General features: G+C 50.3%; 1 protein-coding gene across 3 annotated transcripts in view; it reads right to left on the bottom strand.

The window, feature by feature from the left end:
- The window catches only part of zdhhc11 (zDHHC palmitoyltransferase 11), a 126,145-nt gene that overhangs the window by 82,366 nt on the left and 26,537 nt on the right, over positions 1 to 17,242 (bottom strand). Inside the window, exon 1 of one of the 3 annotated variants that reach the window (XM_085989090.1) lies at positions 16,167 to 16,600. The exons of the other annotated variants lie outside the window; for them this stretch is intronic. Coding sequence (XP_085845216.1) covers positions 16,167 to 16,322 — 156 coding nt within the window. The 5' untranslated portion in view covers positions 16,323 to 16,600. Of the gene's footprint in view, positions 1 to 16,166; positions 16,601 to 17,242 lie in introns of those variants that run through there. 3 annotated transcript variants of the gene reach the window in all.

The following is a 17,242-nucleotide window of genomic DNA, read 5'->3' as shown; positions in this document are numbered from 1 at the left end:
GCAAGTGTACTTTCAAGGCTTTTGGTTTGAGGTGGAGTAACGGGTGGATTGACCATACCTACGAGTGTGTGGCTTACCTCTTTATAGACCTCGATCAATGCTACTCTAAAGCCAGGTAGAGTTTAAATGGGTTCGCTGGAAATTTCAGAAAATGCAAAACCTGACACCAAAGACTGCATTTGAAATAATCTTGGTTGCCATATGATATGAAGACATTAATGTTGAGGTTTTCAGTGAAGTTTTGCCAGCAGTAAAGCAGTACTGCAACTCAAAGCATGCCTCACCCTATCCCTTTTACCAACAGGTCAAAAGCTGGTATCCTACTGCTTAGTGATGTAAGAGAGTGACTGGGTGGGTGACTCCCTCCATAACATGGAATTACAATCGGGGCCTAGAAATTCAGTCATGCAGTGCCAGTTTTTCAGGCACCACACAGCCTACTACGCTCCAAGTATGACGGGCCAGGAGCATTTTCGGCCGGAAGTGCCGCTCGTCATATTGGATAAAGGTAGAACCACTGGCGGCAGGTGTGCACAGCAGGAACATTTACAGGACACAATTTATGTAAATTTAGGGTCCAGCGTGTTTTGCAGGACCCGTTGTAGATTTTTGAATGCCCCAGCATTTCACTCGCCACGTACTGAACTCCCACGTAGTGCTAGCCGGCAGGAAGGGCCCCATACTTACCTCAACGTGGGAGGAGCAGGACAATGACCCCCGACCTCTCATTAAATAAAGCGGGGAGTTTCCTCCAACTCCCCCCAGCCTCATTGCCCGCCCCCACCCCTCCCCTGGCCACCGCTACTAATATTGGGGGCACCTCAGGCCTCACCATTCAGGCGTAGGAACCATATCCTATGCCCCCACCCCCATGTGTCCAAAAATGGCATGCCTTAATTTCTAGACCCATGCGTTTACAAATCGTTCCTCAGAGCTGGACTTTTCATGAGTGCCCACGTCGTTTAACACGACTTCCTCGACACTTTAAAATGATCGCAATTGAAGTGCGATTGAAAGGGTATGGTTGCTCCTAAATCTAAATACTCGGCTTCAAAGAGTTATTTAAAAGAAACTTTTTTTTTCCCCCCGTTGCCTGCAATTGCCTACAAAAAGCATGGCAAAATTAAAAATAAAATCACGCAAATGTCGCACAGCTTTAAATTTGCTTCCAATGTGATAAATCACTGGAGGAAATCCAGTGTGGGTAAACAGAGCAAATTATTTTTAAAATCCACCAGGAAGTGTGAAGACAGTCTCCCTTCACATCACACTTGTAATATGTAAAAAGAAGTCTAGCACAAGGGAGAAAACTACTCACAATGAATAGAGTCATTTCCTCCACACGCTGTTGATCTGGTGCTGCGGTTAGACACGAGACACGAGAATGAGAAAGGGGCAGCCAGTCCCACCTTCAAAGGGCCCCAATCAATCTGCCATATCATGGACTCTAATCCACTCAAAGAGCTGAAGAAAGCTTTGTTAAAAAAAAACTCCTCAACCCCTAAATGTAACAATGCAAAATCTCATTTATCCATTCACAGTTCAGCTCAGAAATGCAACTGGACCAGCCACATAAATGTCGTGGCTACTAAAGCAGGTCAGAGGCTGGCTATTTTGTGGTGAGTGACTCACCTCCTGAATCCCCAAAGCCTTTCCACCACCTACAAGTCAGGAGTGTGATAGAATACTCTCCACTTGCCTGGATGAGTGCAGTTCCAAAAGCACCCAAGAACCTGGACACCATCCAGGACAAAGCAGTTCACTTGATCAGCACCTCATCTACCACCTAACATTCACTCTGTCCACTTATGCATTGTGGCTGCAGTGTGTACTATCTGCAGGAGTAGTTGAGGCAAATAGCATAGTGTGGCGACACGCCACCACTGGACATAATCCGCTCACGGCGGCACGGACAGTTTAAGCAGACGCCCCCAGCCGGGAGCCCTTTCCCCCAGCAACTTGTTTCCCGCAGGGACAGGCTGCCGGGAGCACTTCCTGTCTGGGGAGTATTTAAGTGGATGCGCGGGCTTTCCCAGTTCCTCTTTGCCATGAGGTTGAATAAAGCAGTTGTGTTTTACTAGCTCTGGTCTCGACTCCCACGTTTGCCGCGGTATCTCAACACTGGTGACCCAGACGCTCAGGACGAATCCTAAGCTAGCATGGCGGATACAAACGCAGTCACTGTTAAACTACCGGACTTTTGGGAGAACCTGGCCGAAGCCTGGTTTGTTCAAGCTGAGTCCAGATTCCGGCTGAAACACATTACAGTCGACGCCACAAAGTACGACTACCTCGTCTCCTCTCTCACCTACGCCACAGTCCCCAAGGTTTGGGCAGCGCTGCAGGATCCACCAGTGGAAGGCAAGTACGAACATCTGAAGGCTGCGCTCCTTAAAAAATTTCAAACGTCCTCTTACCGGCACAACCGCCAACTCCTTGACCTCCCCAGCCTTGGTGACGCTTCACCCTCGGATCTGCTTTCCCACATGCTGTCCCTCTCGGACGACAAAAACACCGGCGCCCTCTTTCGCACGCTTTTCATTCGGCTGCTCCCCGCCAGCATCCGCCCGCTCATTGTGGAGTCTGGCTCCACGGACCTGAATGACATAGCCGAAAAGGCCGACCGGCTGCTCTCTGCGCAGTCCACTCGCGACGTCGCGCCCGACCTCACGGCAACGACCACGCGGTCTTCCCGGCCCACTAGGCTCGACCGCCCTACCACTCCGGGTCACTACTACTACCACACCCATTTTGGCACTAGGGCCCAACGCTGCATGCCACCATGCACTTTCAAACCCCCCCCGGCACCGGCCCCCGTGCAAAAGGGGCCTCTACTGTACATCACCGACGACAGAACCAACCGCCGATTTCTGTGCGACACAGGGGCCCAGCACAACATCACCCCCGCCTCCGCCCTCGAAATCCAATGCGGCACACGGGGTATCACGCTGGCCGCAGCCAATGGCTCTGACATCCGCACATATGGCACCCGCATGGTCACGCTCGACCTCGCAGGCCGCCGCTACCGCTGGGAGTTCCTCACAGCCAAGGTCCTCCGCCCACTCATCGGCGCCGACTTCCTACGCGCCCACGGCCTCCTTGTCGACATTCCGAGGCACCGCCTTGTCGACATCAACACTGCGCCGGGGATGGGGGCCATATTCACCCCGGCCCGTTCGGCCGGCCTGACGACCTACTGCCTCGCCAGAGCCACGGACGACTACTCGGCACTCATAGCCGAGTTTCCCGCCCTCACTAACCCGACCTTTTCGGCCAAAGCCGTCAAACACGGTGTGGAGCACTATATCCCCACCACCGGCCCCCCAGTTTCTGCCCACGTCCACAGACTCAACCCGGCCAAGTTGGAAATCGCGCAGGCCGAGTTCACCACCATGGAACAACTCGGCATCATCCGCCGCTCCAGCAGCCCTTGGGCCTCGCCCCTCCACATCGCCCCCAAGCCCGGCGGAGGCTGGCGCCCTTGCGGGGACTACCGCCGCCTCAACGATGCCACCACCCCCGACCGATACCCGGTGCCACACATCCAGGACTTCTCAGCCCGACTGGCCAGATGAACCGTCTTTTCCAAGGTCGACCTGGTGCGCGGTTACCACCAAGTCCCCGTACACCCCGCGGACATCCCCAAAACGGCCGTCATCACCCCATTCGGCCTGTTCGAGTTCCTGAGGATGCCCTTCAGCCTCAAGAATGCAGCCCAGGCCTTCCAGCGCCTTATAGACTCAGTCCTCCGGGACCTGAACTTCCTATTCGTCTATCTAGACGACATTCTCGTGGCCAGCTCCTCCAAACAGGAACACCTCGAACACCTTCGCATCCTGTTCGGGCACCTAGCCCAACACGGGCTCATCCTCAGCCCGGCGAAGTGCCAATTCGGCCTAACCGAGATCGATTTTCTCGGTCACCACATCACCCCTGCTGGGGCCGTCCCCCTGCCCAACAAGGTGCAGGCCGTCCAGCAATTCCCCCGCCCCAAAACCATCAAGGGCCTCCAGGAGTTCCTCGGGATGGTGAACTTCTACAACAGGCTCATCCCCAGAGCTGCAGCCCTCATGAAGCCCCTATACGACTCCCTCCGAGGTAAATCCGGCAAGATGGACGTAGCCTGGACCACTGACACGTCAGCCGCCTTCGACGCCACCAAAAACGCGCTCGCCAACGCCACCCTGCTCGCGCACCCGAGGGCCGATGCTCGGGTATCGCTCACCACCGACGCCTCCGACCACGCGGTCGGAGCCGTGTTCAAGCAGTGGGTCAATGGCGCGTGGCAGCCACTTGCCTTCTACAGCCGCCAACTGCGCCCCCCGGAGGTCAAATACTCCACTTTCGACCGCGAGCTTCTCGCGCTCCACCTGTCGGTCCGCCATTTCAGGTTCCTCCTGGAAGGCCGCCCCTTCACCGCGTACGTGGACCACAAGCCGCTCACATACGCGATGGCCAAGCACACCGAACCCTGGTCCGCTAGGCAGCAACGCCAGCTCGCGGCCGTGTCCGAGTTTACTACGGACATCCAGCACGTCTCCGGTAGAGACAACGTTGTCACCGACTGCCTTTCCCGTCCCGCCATCTGCGCGAATCACCTCGCGGTCGACTACGCGCAACTAGCAGCGGCCCAGCTCACGGACCCAGACCTCCTCTCGGCGGCTACCAGCCTGCCAGGGCTACGCCTAGCCAAGGTCGTGCACGGGCCCGAAGCCACGGCAGTCACTTGCGACGTCTCACTCTGCCAACCCAGGCCGGTCGTCCCTGCAACCTGGTGCCGCTGCATCTTCGACGCGCTACACGCGCTCTCCCATCCGGGTGCCTGCGCATCCGTCAAACTCCTCTCCCAGCGTTTCGTCTGGCGCGGCCTCAGCAAAGATGTTCGGACTTGGGCCACCTCCTGCCTCGCCTGCCAACGGGCTAAGGTACAGCTACACACAAAAGCACCCCTGGGAGACTTCGAGGTACCCAGCCGCCGCTTCGACCACGTACACGTCGACATCGTTGGTCCTCTGCTGCCATCGCAAGGCCAAACTTATCTCCTCACGATGGTCGACTGCTACACACGCTGGCCTGAGGCAGTGCCGCTGCCCTCCACCACTACAGCCGACATCGCCAGGGCGTTCGTTAACACCTGGGTCGCAAGGTTCGGCGTACCAGCCGACATAACCTCCGACAGAGGCGCCCAGTTCACCTCCGAACTCTGGACGGCCACAGCACGCAACCTCGGGGTGATGCTCCACCGAACCATGGCGTACCACCCGCAGGCCAATGGGCTGTGTGAACGCTTCCACAGGTCACTCAAGGCCTCACTCCGCGCCGGCCTGCAGGACAGTACCTGGACTGACCGCCTACAGTGGGTGCTACTAGGCCTATGCACCGCGGTCAAGGAAGACCTCCAGTCCTCGGCAGCGGAGTTAGTCTACGGACAACCGCTGCGCGTCCCAGGCGAATTCCTTCCGGAGGCTACCACGCCTTGGTCGGCCAAACAGCAGCGGCTCAACTCTTTCTCTTCCCCTCAGCAGTTCGCCCCACTTCCGGTCAACCGACACAGTGAACTCGCACCTCACGTCCCGCCAAATTTACAGCAGGCGTGCTTCGTCTTCGTGCCACACGACACGCACCGTGGGCCCCTGCGACCCCCGTACGACGGACCGTACGAGGTACTACAAACCGGGGACAAGGTCTTCAAGCTGTGACTCAGCGACAGGGTCGACACAGTCTCCATCGACCGGCTCAAACCAGCACACACAGAACCAGGGGAACAGGTCCCCGTGGCCCGACCTCCAACTAGAGGCCGTCCCGCCAGCAAGCCAGCACAGCCGGCGGCGAACCGCCCGGCCCCACCAACTAGACCGGCGACCACTCAGAGCCGCTGCGGCAGAACCATCAGACCACCGTCGCGACTCGTCCACTCCTCCTAAGCGGATTCTGGGGGGAGCTCTGTGGCGACACGCCACCACTGGACTTAATCCGCTCACGGCGGCACGGACAGTTTAAGCAGACGCCCCCAGCCGGGGGCCCTTTCCTCCAGCAACTTGTTTCCCGCAGGGACAGGCTGCCGGGAGCACTTCCTGTCTGGGGAGTATTTAAGTGGATGCGCGGGCTTTTCCGGTTCCTCTTTGCCATGAGGTTGAATAAAGCAGTTGTGTTTTACTAGCCCTGGTCTCGACTCCCATGTTTGCCGCGGTATCTCAACAATAGATACATTTAAAGAGAAGCTTGATAACCATGATGGAGAAAGGAATAGAAGGGCATGTACATAAGGATAGCATTAGATGAAGGAGGCTCGTGTGGATCATAAATGCCGGCATAGACCAGTTGAGCTGAATGGCCCATTTCAGAGTTGTAGACTCATTTCAGAGCTGTAGACTCTATGGCCTAGAAATTGGGTATAGCCCCGCTTGGGGCGTTAGAATTGGCGCAGCGCAAAGTTTATAGCCAGTCGCAACTTATTGCCACCTGGCGTGTATTGGGTTGCATCGCCCCTAAAGGTGATTGAGGCGCGAATTCAGGCATTACACGGGACTCCTAAGGCGCTAAACTTCCGGCGCAACCCAATATCGGAGCGGACGGGCGCAGTGCAGGTGCTCTCAATTACCGATGACCACGAGACTTCCAGGCGCCGGCCAGCTCTTAAAGGGGTGGGTCAGTCAGCTTCAGCATCCACACTCTGTGCCTTGCAGGCCTCAGAATCGGCGCAGGCCCTTCTCTGGCGCTAAAAACTTGGACCAGATGGAGAAGGTGAGACAGAGAGCAGAGCGCTTCACCAATGAGGCCCTGGAGCAATTGGTGGCCGCAGTGGAGCGCCGGCGAGATGTTCTCTACCCAGACAATGGCAGGAGGCCGAATCATAAGGACTACAGACGAGCTTGGAGGTATGTATGCCAGAGGGTCAACTCCAGCAGCATGGTGACCAGGAGCCCTGACCAATGCAGAAAGAAATTCAACGACCTCACTCGGGTCGTGAGGGTGGGTGTTGTTTCTGCAAACTTCTGCATCCCTTCATTTGCACCTGACTTTATGGCTACAGGGTGGCCTGTGCCCCATTGGCCATCTGCCAGCAAGCACCCATGGCCCTTTCTGGGCACACACATGCACATTTGACTCAAGGGCGTCATGTAAGGGCTCTTGCACCATGGGGGGCATGAGATGATCACTCAGGGCATTATGTAAGGGCTCTTCCACCATGGGGGGGGATATGAGATGATCACTCAGGGCATCATGTAAGGGCTCTTCCACCATGGTGGGCATGAGATGATCACTCAGGGCATCAGGTAACATAACTTCCCCTCCTTTCCCCTTCAGTCCAAGCTGGCGAGGATTGGCAAAGACCAGCTTCGCACCGGTGGTGGACCTCCACAAGTGGTCACTCTCACGGATCTCGAGGAGAGAGTCCACCAGCTTCTTGGAGGACGTCTAAGTGGTCCTGTAACCACTGCAGCTGCCGACCCCATTGTCGACAGCGATGGTAAGGTTCTCACCTTTTACAATGTCTCCTTCCACTTGTTCCCCCCGCCAGCATGCTTTCTCACTGTGGACCCATGTCATAGCCTTGCCACAATCTGGCATCCTTTGCTGCCAAGCTGTCCTTTTGCTAAAGCCACTCTTCCACCTCCCTGCTTTCAGATGCTGCATCACCAGCTCGGGAGCCAGGCCCTCAAGCTGCCAGTGCCAGTGCCTCCGAAGGCTCAATGAGAAAAGTACTGTCCAACAGAAGGTCAGCAACTCTCTCCAGCAACGATCAGAATGGCCAGCCCAAATGGCTGCAGCTTTTACACTAGCGCTGTCCCCTTTAAATAGCGCCCCCCGAGTCAGAGAAGGGCCTGGGAACGCTCCATCCAACTGTTACTAATAGCGCCAGGCGGAAAGGTTGCGGGTGCCACCGAATATCTGGTCCGGGGTGCCAAAAAGGCGTTGCACACTGAAATGACGTCATGATCTGCCTGCGCCCGCGAGCGCGCGCAAAGAGTTAGCGTCGGCGCTAAAAGGATACTCAATATGGGAGGTGGCGCTATATTCACTGCGCCCGCCCGAAAATTGGGTAACGCCCCAATTCTCGGGCTCTTTAGGCGCTAATCGCTGGCGCTACCAACTGAATTTCTAGGCCTATGTAACTCGATGTGTCGGCAGGATGCACTGTAGCAACTCGCCATGGATTCTTCGACAACATCTCCCAAACTTCTGACCTCCACCAACTAGGAAGATAAGGGCAGCAGCTGCAGGGGAACACCAACGCCTCCAAGCGCCCCTCCGAGTCACACCATCCCAACTTTGGTATATATCGCCATTCCTTCATCATCGTTGGGTCAAAATCCCTACCTAACAGCACCGTGGGAGTACCTTCACCACACGGACTGCAGCAGTTCAAGAAGGTGGTCCACCACCTTCTCAAGGGCAACTAGGGGAGGGACAATAAATGCTGGTCGAGCCAGCGACACCCATATCCTAAGAACTAACAGAAAAAGGCTTGTTGCTTTCCACTGTCATTTCTATCTTTTGATGGAGATGCCAGTCTTAGGATAGCTATCAAGATGACATCTCTCCTTTCTCTACCTACATCTCAGTTGTGTTAAATTACAGGCACTAATTGGAGATTCTGTCTGTTGGGGAGCTGGGGCACTTTGGTTGCTTAGCTTCAAATGAAAAATAAACAGCTGCCTCGTGCATCCTGATCTGCAGACTAAACTCCAGCAATGGGCTCAGGCAAAAACAAGGATTAATCAAGGATAGTCAGCGTGGCTGCGTCAGGGGGAGATCATATCTAATCAATTTGATTGAATTTTTCGAGGGGGTGACTAGGTGTGTGGATGAGGGTAGTGCAGTTGATGTAGTCTACATGGACTTCAGTAAGGCTTTTGACAAAGTCCCACATGGGAGACTGGTCAAGAAGGTAAGAGCCCATGGGATCCAGGGCAATTTGGCACATTGGATCTAAAATTGGCTTAGTGGCAGGAGGCAGAGGGTGATGGTCAAAAGTTGGTTTTGTGACTGGAAGCCTGTGTCCAGTGGTGTACTGCAGGGATCGGTGCTGGGTCCTTTGCTGTTTGTAGTGTACATTAATGATTTAGATATGAATGTAGGAGGTATGATCAGTAAGTTCGCAGATGACACGAAAATTGGTGGAGTGGTAAATAGCGAGGAGGGAAGCCTCAGGCTACAGGACGATAGACGGATTGGTTAGATGGACAGAACAGTGGCAAATGGAATTTAACCCTGAAAAGTGTGAGGTGATGCTTTTGGGAGGACTAACAAGGCAAGGGAATACGCAATGAATGGTAGGACCCTAGGAAGGACATAGGATCAGAGGGACCTTGGTGTGCATGTACATAGATCCCTAAAGGCAGCAGGACAGGTAGATAAAAGGTGGTTAAAAAGGCATATGGGATACTTATATTCTATGCCTCGGCTAATGAAGGCAAGAGCAGGGAGGTTATGATGGAGCTGTACAAAACACTAGTTAGGCCACAGCTGGAATACTGTGTGCCGTTCTGGTCGCCACACTATAGGAAGGATGTGATTGCATTGGAGAGGGTGCAGAGGAGATTCACCAGGATGTTACTGGGCTGGAGCGCTTCAGCTATGAAGAGAGACTGGACAGGCTGGGGTTGTTTTCCTAAGAGCAGAGAAGACTGAGGGGGGACCTGATTGAGGTGTACAAAATTATGAGGGGCATAGATAGGGTGGATAGAAAGGAACTTTTCCCCTTAGTAGAGGGGTCAATAACCAGGGGGCATAGTTTCAAGGTAAGGGGAAGGAGGTTTAGAGGGGATTTGAGGAAAAACTTTTTCACCCAGAGGGTGGTTGGATTCTGGAACTCACTGCCTGAAAGGGTGGTAGAGAAACCTTCACAACATTCAAGAAGCATTTAGATGAGCACTAGAAACGCCATAGCATACAAGGCTATGGACCAAGTGCTGGAAAATGGGATTAGAATAGACAGGGCTTGATGGCTGGTGTGGACATGATGGGCCGAAGGGCCTCTTTCTGTGCTGTATAACTCTATGACTATGACTCTAAAAACAGAAAATGCTGAAAGCACACAGCGGGTTAATCAGACACTTGGGGCCTACTGCAACTGGTAGACACAAATAACAATATTACTATTTAGATGTACAAGTTCTACCTTTTGTTTAAATTAGACTTTGTTTGAATTATTTGATCATCGTGATTTGTTTTCCTGTTGATGACACTGGGGCAACCAATTGGTCAACTAAAGTAGGTGTCATTGGAGAGAACCAAGTTGACATTTCGAATATGGACCCTTCGTCGGGCCATATGGCCCGATCGGGAACCCACATTAGGAAGGATCTGCACAAAATCAGTAAACCTCTCTCCACATCCCTGATTACAGAATTACAATTAACATTTTATTTTACATACCTCAGATTTTCTCTTGTACAACTGTTAGGCAGAAAGTGCAAACATTCTTCCACCCATCGGAATGTATGCAGTCCAGATCTGTACAGCATACCACAAACGTAAGACAGGAGCCCACTGGCTCCATAGACAAAAAGAGAGCAGAGCAGGGACACCTATTTAAAATTGGCCAATTTAGTGACAAAGAAGTCCGTTGGTGTCCTCAGAGTTTGAGGGGCCTCATTCAAAAAAATAGGCCATGATCATGAAAAAAATCTCCATCGACGAGTTAGATTAACACGGAGCTTCTCCTGCTGAAATCCAGCCCTTCAGTGTTCTCTGGGAAGTCAGTCCCTCCTTTTGTTCATGAACTAATTTGCTAAAAACCAGAGGGCAGCAGTCTCAAAAGAGGGGAGAAAGACAAAATGTAAAGGTAGACGGATTCGCCACCGAGGAATACGGGGGCATAAGATTAGATGCAGGAGCATTCAAAAAGTTATTTCACAAAGTGAAACAAGTGGAAGCTGAATTGAAAGCATAATGACAACCTCTGAAGTGGCAAGTCTGCTTCTTGTCAGACATTCCTTCCCTCAACTCCCTAAAGTACATGTCAAACACAATCTCCCCCCCCTGCCAATCTCACCCCCGCCCCCCATCACCCCAAACCCAGACAACTAAGTATGTACTGTGCACCTGTCAAATGACGTTTATGCACGGATATACCAGTGCTGGCCAAATGTGGCCATTTGTTCACAGTCTTCGCCATCCTTCAACTCAAGGTTCCAATCACTGGATCGAAGTCATGGTCCTTCAACGCCCTGGTGCCCCTCCCCCATCAGTGCAACTGCGTTGCAGATTGGTGGGGGGGGGGGGGCGGGGGAGAAGAAAGAGAGGAAGGAGGCAAGTGATCTGGCAGATATGGAAGATTCCAGGTTCTCTCTTAAATTTAACGAATTCCTCTAACCACGGGGTCACACTATTGTCTTTAAAAGGAACCTCTCTCAAGTGGCAAGGTATCCAGATGGTCTGAGCTCTTTAGAATGACAAACTTACCGATTAGACTAGCAGAATTCCTGATCTAATTTATCTATCCCAGCGTCTGAGAAAAAACAGCAACTTGCATTTAAATTGTGCCTTTAATGAGCACCAACATTTGACAGCCGTGCCTTCAGCTATCTGGGATCCATGTTCTGAAATTCCCTCCCACCCCTCCACCTTCCTTCAACTCCTTTAATGCTCTCCTTAAAACCCACCTCTTTGACCAAGCTTTTAGTCACCTTTTCTAATATCTCCTCCTTTGTTTCACCATCTGATTAGGCCTCAGTGAAGGGCCTTGGGACATTTTTCTTCATTTGCACTTTTCCACCAGAGGCTCCATGAATATCCCCATCCTCAGTGATGGCGAAGCCCAGCACACGAGTGCAAAAGACAAGGCTGAAGCATTTGCAACCATCTTCAGCCAAAAGTGCCGAGTGGATGATCCATCTGTCTCCTCCAGAGGTGCCCCCCAATCACAGAAGTCAGTCTTCAGCCAATTCAATGCAATCCAATCCACATATTATCAAGAAACTGCTGAGTGCACTGGATACAGCAAAGGCTATGGACCCCGACAATATCCCGGCTGTCGTGCTGAAGACTTGTGCTCCAGAACTAGCCGTGCCTCTGGCTAAGCTGTTCCAGTACAGCTACAATACTGGCATCTACCAGAAAATGTGAAACACTGTCCAGGTATGTCCTGTCCACAAAAAGCAGGACAAATCCAATCTGTCCAATTACCGCCCCATCAGTCTACTCTCAATCAGCAGCAAAGTGATGGAAGTCGTCATCGACAGTGCTATCAAGTGGCACTTACTCCGCAATAACCTGCTCACTGATGCTCAGTTTGCGTTTTGCCAAGACCACTCAGCTCCAGACCTCATTACAGCCTTGGTCCAAACATGGACAAGAGAGTTGAATTCCAGGGGTGAGGAGAGAGAGTGACTGCCCTTGACATCAAGGCAGCATTTGACAGAGTGTGGCATCAAGGAGCCTGAGTAAAATTGAAGTCAATGGGAATCGGAGGGGAAACTCTCCACTGGCTGGAGTCATACCTATCACAAAAGAAGATGGTTGTGGTTGTTGGAGGTCAATCATCTCAGCCCCAGGACATTGCTGCAGGAGTTTCTCAGGGCAGTGTCCTAGGCCCAACCATCTTCAGCTGCTTCATTAATGATCTTCCCTCCATCAGAAGGTCAGAAGTGAGGATGTTCACTGATGATTGCAGAGTGTTCAGTTCCATTCGCAGCTCCTCAGATAATGAAGTATTCTGTGCCCGCATGCACCAAGACCTGGACGACATTCAGCCTTGGGTTGATAAGTGGCAAGTAACATTCCCTCCACAGAAGCACCAGTCAATGAGAGTCTAACCACCACCCCTTGAAATTCAATGGAATTACCATCACCAAATTCCCCACCATCAATATCCAGGGGGGTCACCATTGACCAGAACCTTAGCTGGACCAGCCACATAAATACTGTGGCTACAAGAGCAGGTCAGAGGCTGGGTATTTTGCAGCAAGTGTCACACCTCCTGACTCCCCAAAGCCTTTCCACCATCGACAAAGCACAAGTCAGGAGAGAGATGGAATACTCTCCACTGGCCTGGATGAGTGCAGCTCCAATAACACAAGAAGCTCGACACCATCCAGGACAAAGCAGCCCACTTGTTTGGCACCCCATCCACCACCTTAAACATTCACTCTCTCCACCACCGGTGTACCATGCTGCAGTGTGTACCATCTACAAGATGCACTGCAGCAACTCGCCAAGGCTTCTCCGACAGCACCTCACAGTCTCGCGACCTCTACCACCTAGAAGGACAAGAGCAGCAGGCGCATGGGACCAACCACCACCTCCAAGTTCCCCAAGTCACACACCATTCAGACTTGGAAATATAGCGCCGTTCCTTCATTGGGTCAAAATCCTGGAACTCCCTCCCTAACAGCACTGTGGGAGTACCTCTACCACAGAGTGCAGCAGTTCACCACCACCTTCTCAAGGGCAATTAGGGATGGGCAGTAAATGCTGGCCTTACCAGCGACACCACATCCCAGGAACTTTTTTTTTTTTTAAATCACAGATTATCTGGTCATTACCTCATTGCTGTTTTCCGAGAGCTTGCTGTGCACAAATTGGCTGCCACGTTTCTTACACTACAACAGTGAACACAATTCAAAAGTACTTCATGAACTGTAAAGGGCGTTGGGATGTACTGAGGTTGAGAAGGTCCTTTTTTCTTCACACTCTGCCAGCTACAAAAAGGGTACATTGTGATGAAACTCCCCCTCATAAAAATTGGGTAAAGCATCATGTATACCAAATGAGAAAGAATAATTATTGTCTCTGGCCAAGGCTGCAAAAATCTCAAAAAGGCCTTTGGAACAATGACCAACCCAGTCAATATAGTAGCTGCAGAGAAAAATTGCTCACTCTCAAGTGTTTTCTTCTCCCCCCAAAATGCATTTGAATGAATGTAAACACTGTTTTCTACACATTCTTAGCAAATTAAACCTACCAGCCTCAGTCATGTATTCCTGCCTGATATCTGGTTACATAAGAAGTAGGAGCAGGAGTAGGCCATACGGCCCCTCGGGCCTGCTCCGCCATTCAATAGGATCATAGCTGATCCGAACCTAGACTCACGTCCACTTCCCTGCCCTCTCCCCGTAACCCCTAATTCCCTCATCTGCTAGGAAACTGTCTATCTCCGTTTTAAATCTATTTAATGTTGCAGCTTCCACAGCTCTCTGGGGTAGCAAATTCCATAGATTTACTACCCTGAGTAAAGAAGTTTCTCCTCATCTCAGTTTTAAAAGGGCAGCCCCTTATTCTAAGATTATGCCCCCTAGTTCTAGTCTCACCCATCAGTGGAAACATCCTCACCACATCCACCCGATCAAGCCCCCTCACAATCTTATATGTTTTGATAAGATCGCCACTCATTCTTCTGAACTCCAATGAGTAGAGACCCAACCTACTCAACCTTTCCTCATACGTCAACCCCCTCATCTCTGGAATCAACCGAGTGAACCTTCTCTGAACTGCCTCGAGAGCAAGTATATCTTTTCTTAAATATGGAAACCAAAACTGCACGCAGTATTCCAGGTGTGGCCTCACCAATACCCTGTATAACTGCAGCAAGACTTCCCTGTTTTTATGCTCCATCCCCCTTGCAATAAAAGCCAAGATTCCATTGGCCTTCCTGATCACCTGCTGCACCTGCATACTAACTTTTTGTGTTTCATGCACCAGGACCCCCAGATCCCTTTGTACTGTAGCACTTTGCAGTTTCTCTCCATTTAGATAATAACTTGCTCTTTGATTTTTTCTGCCAAAGTGCATAACCTCACACTTTCCAACATTATATTGCATCTGCCAAATCTCTGCCCACTCACTTAGCCTGTCTATGTCCTTTTGCAGGTTTTTTATGTCCTCCTCACTCACTGCTTTCCCTCCCATCTTTGTATCGTCGGCAAACTTGGGTATGTTGCACTCGGTCCCTTCCTCCAAATCATTAATATAGATTGTAAAGAGTTGGGGTCCCAGCACTGACCCCTGCGGAACACCACTAGTTACTGATTGCCAGCCCGAGAACGAACCATTTATCCCAACTCTTTGTTTTCTGTTAGATAGCCAATCTTCCACCCATGCCAGTATATTACCCCCAATCCTGTGATTTTTTATCTTGATCAGTAATCTTTTGTGTGGCACCTTGTCAAATGCCTTTTGGAAGTCTAAATACACTACATCCACTGGTTCCCCTTTATCCACCCTGTATGTTACATCCTCAAAGAATTCGAGCAAATTTGTCAAACATGGTTCTATTTCTTGCCCAGATAAAATCCAATCATAAACCAGCTCTTAAACCTTGCATTCTTAAAGGTTACGTGCTTGGTCTGTCAGCTGCAAAAATCTTTTCTCTGAACATATCTTCCCAATTTGGATAGTAGGGAGATAAACACAAAACAGAATTACCATCTTAACACACTTGTGTCCATTTTAATGTTTAGAAAACAGCCTGATATAATGTTGCTGGTTGAAAAGCAAATGTTGCATGAGATACTGTTGACCACAATGAAATAGACTTAAAAAAAATCCCCAACCCCGGCCACAAATTTCAGCTCAGATGTCTGTGACACATAAAAATTTGAACGTTTATGATTCTCACTGCTATTTTGTTAAAAGTGTAACTAAATTAATTAAACCAGATATTGATTTACTCTCGTGTCTCTTTTAAAGTCTGTAAATTATTAGGATCTCTCAAAATCTCCAGTCATAGAAATGTGACCTTCTATTTAACATCAGACACTGATCGAAAATGTAGATAAAATCTAAAGGTGGAGTGCTTTCAGTTGTGATCTACTTTTTTTTTAAACTTTGTAGAACATTGTGTTGCTGGAACTCAAGCATTGCTGCATATATTTTAAATCTATTATTCAGAAAAAAAGGTTGGATATTAGTGAACCAAATACGTTGAACAGTCTATATGTATAACACAGCTTGAAAACAGAATAAGGCAACTAAAATTGTCCTGCATTATTTTCTGACATGATACAGGAAGCATGCTGCAGTAATTAAAGGGTGAGTGGCATCTGCAATGTCAGTCTGTACTGGCAAGCTAGGACATGCAGCGAAAATGTAACTTTTTTTTAAACAAATGCACAATGAATAATCTAATTTATTTCAAATGAACAATTTTAAGACACCACTATAATTACTTAATCTGTGACATTACAGCTAGGGATATTAGGAAGAATGATCATACATACCCAGTGCCAGATTACACAGCAGCATTGAAAATAATGGTTAAAAAATCCCACTTGTCCATAATGGTTCCTGACTACGGTGCTGTATCCCTTGAAAGAAGTGCAGCTTTGAGCGCCACACAAGCAAGGATAGTGTAACGCCGAATGGATTACCGACATTTTGAGCTCAAGGCAAAAAAAATAACCCCTTGAAAGTTCTTAACAGCACGCTCAGAAATAAGTCGGCCTCTGCACAAATCTACATCTTCTCTCAGCATTTCAACCATGTGCTGTGCTCAGCAGCCGAGTCCAATGTCTCCGTGCTTGTGGAGCAGTGACTTCCTTCAGTTGGTGTAGTTCTGCTCTGTCACAACTACCTGACAACCCTCCTCCCTTGGAGCTGGGGAAAGAGGAAACTGCGAAAGGAAGTGGCCAGCCTCACCAACTGTTCACAATTGAACTGAATCAACTTAAAACTTCCATACTATGTAACAACACACTATCTTGTATAACGCACAAGGTCATGATGCTATATAAGCATCTACTTGTACAGTAGCAAACAAACTGCAAATCGTATTCATGGTTGGAACAAGCAAATCTGGGTGAAGGACGTTTGTGCTGGGAATTGTAGCACATTCCCCCTTTCAAGAACCCAGTGTTAGCATCAAGCACACATTGATGACAGCAAGCTGTGGAGGAAAGCTACCTCGACAATACCCCATTTCTCAGAACAGCGCCCCCTCCTACCGTAACCTGGAACTTTCCTACTGCAGCTTATCAAAGTGTGCTGTAATGTGCAACCAAGTGAGTGCGGCAGTACATCTCGGGATTCAGATCAGTAAGCACAATACAACAACAACTTGCATTTATATAGCACCTTTAACATAGCAAAACATCTCCAGGCACTTCACAGTTGCGTAACTGGGCAAAATTTGACACCGAGCCACAGAGATATTAGGACAGGTGACCAAATGCTTGGCCGAAGAGGTAGGTTTTAAACAGTGCCTTAAAAGGAGGAGAGAGGTGTAGAAGCGTATTCCAGAGCTTACAGCCTAGACGGCTGAAAGCACGGCTGACAATGGCAGGGTGAAGGAAGTGGC

The sequence above is a fragment of the Somniosus microcephalus genome, chromosome 5 (genome assembly GCF_052327205.1).
Source record: "Somniosus microcephalus isolate GS21.2 chromosome 5, FLI_Smic_1.0, whole genome shotgun sequence".
NCBI classification, from domain to species: Eukaryota; Metazoa; Chordata; class Chondrichthyes; order Squaliformes; family Somniosidae; genus Somniosus; species Somniosus microcephalus.
This window is presented reverse-complemented; position numbering and strand designations above follow the sequence as displayed.